The sequence below is a fragment of the Leguminivora glycinivorella genome, chromosome 7, assembly GCF_023078275.1.
Source record: "Leguminivora glycinivorella isolate SPB_JAAS2020 chromosome 7, LegGlyc_1.1, whole genome shotgun sequence".
In the NCBI taxonomy this organism is placed as follows: Eukaryota; Metazoa; Arthropoda; class Insecta; order Lepidoptera; family Tortricidae; genus Leguminivora; species Leguminivora glycinivorella.
The window spans coordinates 24205561-24210347 of NC_062977.1; the positions used below are offsets into that span (position 1 = coordinate 24205561).

The following is a 4787-nucleotide window of genomic DNA, read 5'->3' on the forward strand; positions in this document are numbered from 1 at the left end:
TTTTTTTTTTTCTTATTTAAGTACACCTTCACGATTTTTACACATATTCAAAATTACAAACGAGACTCAATCGCGTATTACTTATGTTTTAAACACTAACATCCGACGTTTCAAGGACAACATTGTCCCCGTGCTCTCGGAGCAGACTGGCTAAAGTTGATCATCAACATGTTCTAGCTGTACGAGCTGTACTACAAGTTTGCCGTTCTGAGCACTTACTACAGTCAGGGAAAAAGCATTAGATTGTGCTTCACAACCCTAAAATTCTCTCTACAGATCGTGGGTGCTATAGTAGAAAAATACGTGAAGCCATTGAAATGAAGAAATACTTATAAAAAAATCAATCGAGACGAAGGTTTTAATATCTCATCCACATGGAACCCGGTCATTAGTAAATGCAAGAAGAAACAAATATCACAGGTTGAAAAACCGAATGTCGTGAGTGTTGTGTGTCGACAAGGTGACATCCCTAAGTGTATAGACTGTTCAACATGTTCAAGTGGGTAGTCAGAAAAACGTGCGGATAGTTCGAAAACTCGTACAGCTAGAAGATGTTGGATGTCAACTTTAGCCAGTCTGCTCCGACAATGCCGTCCTTGAAACTTATTTATGATAAAAAAAAAGTTGTTTCATTTTGTACGTCAATCGTGAGCTTAAGAATCAAATTTGATTCTCACTGAACGTGAATTAATTTAAGTTTTCTATTTTGCAGATCTCGCTAATGTTATCTTCAACTACAGCATACTACATTATTCTCTTATATAGAATTGTTTGCTTTTTAATGCAGCCAGAACTTAAAGTAAGTTATTCTTTTTAATTCTCTGTAGGTTAAACTTATGAGTCTTATGACAAATTAGCAGACTAGCGGTTAATAAATACTTAATAACTTTTTTTTTCAAAATGACAAACTAAATTCATCGTTCTAATGAACACGACTGTAGAAAGTATATTGACTGCAGGAGACACTTTTACTGTTCCATTAATATTGACATTAATATGGAGCATGGAGAAATTCTCGAATTTAACGCGAACGAAGCCACGGACAAAAGCTAGTTTAAAAATATTCGGCTTGCATGGACGAGGATCGCTTATCATCCATGTTTATCGATGTCACCCACCTAACAGCTCAGCCACGACATTGGTCTAAACGCGACAGCAATGAGTAGCGGCCCTGAGAGAAAATACAACCAGTTTTCACGTTCGTTCAACAAGTTTTTTGGTTCAAATAGCGCCTACGTGCTCTTTGGTTCAAACAACAAGCTACTTGTCATTTGAATCGGCAATATATTTCATAAAAACACAAGACACTGACAAGTCGATTTTATAAAAACAACCTGACACATATTGTTTTAAACATACGTTTTGCTGATTCAAACGGATAAACCGCAACAAGTCGAACTTGTTAAATTCACAATGCAAATTTCTCTCAGTTACATAGGAGAGGGACACAGCGATGGGACTTTTCATTCGGACGTGTGCCTGCCGCTCACCGCTGTCGCGCTTAGACCAATGTGCCGTAAGACACTTCCATAGAGAATTAAGGTTTGATTTCTTCGCGCCGCGTCGCATCGCCGTCGCGTGCCAGTCGTCGTCAAGACATCGTAAAGATCTTTGTAAAAAGTATTTCCACTATTTCCAGGATCAGCAAATGTCATCTAGCATTGAAGCCTTGACGATATGGATAGTTAACTACACGATGGTGACCCTGATGACCGTTCGCAGCGGACAGCGTGTTTTGAACGAGGCAGACAAACTTCACTCTTCGTTGGCACTTCTCTATACTTTGCTGAGAGGGTGTAAGTGTTTATTTTGATATTAAAGGAATAATTCATCCGTCAGGATTCGAACCTGCGACCTTCGGAATACCCAGCTGATCTGACCGACTGAACCACGGAAGTTTGATGGTTTCAACCCAAAACGCCGCAATACAAAGTAATAGTACATTGTGCAACAAGGGGAGGAAGTTGAATATTACCAACGAGAGTAAGTTAAATCGCGACGGCTTGCCGGAGCGATTTAAAGACTCGGGTTAGTAATGTTCATACTCCCCAAGTTACACACAATGTTTTTCATCACACTCGCAATGTAAAAAATATGTAAATAGATGTAAAAAAGTTAAGTACGGTGCAAGAAATTTCATTATTCCCTTGGGAGAACGATTTTTCTATAACTCACGCTCCGCCTGCGTGCAATAGCACATTTAAAGTGCGGGTGTGATGAAATAATAATTTATGGGTTTATCATAGTTTCAGAACGTGAAGCAGTGTGTTGCGCGCGATCTGCGTGCGCGCTGATGCGGCGGCTGCGCGCGGCGCCGCTGTGCGTGCGGCTGGTGGCGCGGCCGGTGCAGGCGTCGCTGCTGGCCACCGTGCTGGCCATCACCACCGACTACACCATCATACTGCTGCAATTCAACCATGTTGTATAGGATCATGTTACGTGGCTACTAGTTGCTACTTCTTCTTTCTTCTTTACATCATGTTACATAACGCAGGCGTGTCTGATCGGACACTTAGACGCATTCACGCTTCTTCTTTTCTTATGCGCACTGCCAAGGAGTGGAATTCTTTGCCGGCGGCTATATTTCCGAGCTCATATAACCCGGTAACCTTCAAATCAAGAGTGAACAGGCATCTTCTGGGCGAGCTCACTGCATCGTAGGCCACGTCTTTGCCTTCGGCTAGTATAGTCTGTAGCCCAAGCGTAAGCCCATTTATAATAAAAAAATCCTCTACTGTGGTGTAGGACTCGAATCATATTTACTCCGGTCTTGGGCAGTTTGGGTAACCTCCTCCCACCCCATCCCTAACACCCTAAGCTCTTGGTGAACCGAGCGACGCTAAGTCGATTTAGGGCGGCATGGTTTCCGCTTGCCGGGTATATTCCAGGTGAGGGCCACTTTGGATAGGTGAGTATCAGGTTTTCTGAGGATATGTCCAATCCAATGCCTTTCCGCTTCTGGATTTCTTCGTGTACGGATGTTTGTCGAGTTCCATAAGTGAGCGTTTGTGATCCAGTCCAACGAGTTGCTACTACTACTCTTATTCCTCTTAGGGGTGGTTTGCCTTTGTACTGTGTTCTTCTTGTTTCTTTTATTTCTAATGTTTGTCCGTTTTGTTTTGATGGTACAATAAAGTGTTTACTTACAACTTTCTACTTTCCAGGGGTGTCGACTATCTCAGTTTGGAATTCTTATTTATTTCTTTGTGTATGTTATGTAATTGTTTTCCTTAATTTTATCAAAATTACGTTTAGTTCAGTACCGTATTGGCAAAAGTTTGGCACCCCCAAAAGACTTGGGTTAGTTGATATTCTTATTGATTAGGTACCCCTGCTATTGATTTTAGTTTTATCATCATTTTGTTAAAATTAAGTTTCAAAAACTAGCACTGAAACTTGAGCAGTTGTATGTGTTTTACCTACCCCTTTTAGGAATATAGTCTTGAAATTACGTATGTTTATGAATACAAAATTTAGTTTAACAATGAGTCTCCTTTATTTTTGTCTCAAACGCAATAAAAATCTGAAAAGTGAATGGCACTTGACAACACATGGCGAAGATTTTTAATACTTTTTCCCTCACTAGCTCGGAAACACGTATTTTGTCCTTTAATACCAGCGGGTAAAAACGCATTTTATCCAGTAGTGGGTAAAGTAATTTGACCTTGAATAAAGTCAAATTAACTGCTTTAAAATTGATAAAAGTAGGTGAATCTAGTAATAAAGATGATTTACCACCTGTGGAACTACTGGAAGCAGTGATAAACGCATTTTTTGCGTTGTAGTTTCCTCGCTATAGTGAGGGGAAAAGTTTTGTGTTACACTCGGGTGCAAATGTATTTTATTTCTCGTGTGTTAAAAAACTCGCAAGTTCAGGATTCTATTCTCGAACCACTCGCTTCGCTCGTGGTTCAACTATAGAATCCTTTCACTTGCTCGTTTTTCAATTCCACACTCGGCGTTAAAATACAACTTTGCCCCCTTGTATAACAAATAACTATTTTTTTTTAGATTAATAAAACCCCTTTTACTGTTATATGTGAAAGCTCTTAACTGGCACATTCAGTGTATTTGCCGCAGGTGCCGGCAATGATTGTGCATCTGTCGTCCCAGACAATTGCAGGACATAGCTTAATAAACGGAACCCATTGGTATTAAATGCCGCTTTGGAATTGGGCGCGTTCTTGGTGCAAATATTTTATGCCATAATCAATCAGCTAATAGACTAAGTAAGCCAAGTTATTTCAGAGCAGAGTCCAAGTATCTAAATATATTTTTTGACGTTTGGGAATACCCTTTTTAGGTACTCAGTAGTCCAACTAAACGGCAAAGAAACTGTATATTTTTGGTTCTAGTAAATAGGTATCCTTCAGTTTGTTACTCGTTGTGTCCAATCAATATCATTTTCCAAATCACTGATATTTTAAGTAATCGGGTACCTGCCGCGTATTTTCAAAGTCAAACATTCATGGCAGTGTTCACCATGATTTAAACAGTCTGTGAACATAATTATGAACTCTACTATCGTAGAGTACCTAATCGAACAATGCAGCTATATAGTAAACATGAAATAAATGTTATATACAAAGTAAAAGTGACCAAGGCCTCGAAGTGGCCCGGGCTGGAATCGAACCAGCGTCCTCCGTTTACCTGACAGATACCTAAACCGCTCGGCACCGGGTCACGAAGGTAAGGGTCGAGAATTCCAAGAATATGACACTTCCGAAGGCTCGTGGCGCCCTCTGCCATCTCTGAGGTAGAACGATAATAGTAGTGTGACTACTTAA

General features: G+C 40.2%; 1 protein-coding gene across 1 annotated transcript; it reads left to right on the top strand.

The window, feature by feature from the left end:
• Positions 1–740: 740 nt before the first annotated feature.
• On the top strand, positions 741–2571 carry LOC125227815. The gene is made up of 3 exons (XM_048132167.1): positions 741–799; positions 1640–1796; positions 2247–2571. The coding sequence occupies exons 1-3, from the start codon at positions 782–784 to the stop codon at positions 2426–2428; spliced, it is 357 nt and encodes a 118-aa protein (XP_047988124.1). The 5' UTR covers positions 741–781; the 3' UTR covers positions 2429–2571.
• Positions 2572–4787: the final 2216 nt, after the last annotated feature.

What these genes read in the sequence shown, in the direction of transcription:
- LOC125227815 (XM_048132167.1), top strand. An exon ending in CTATACTTTGCTGAGAGGGT is followed by an intron (nt 1,797 to 2,246) that starts GTAAGTGTTTAT and finishes GGTTTATCATAG; the next exon opens with TTTCAGAACGTGAAGCAGTG.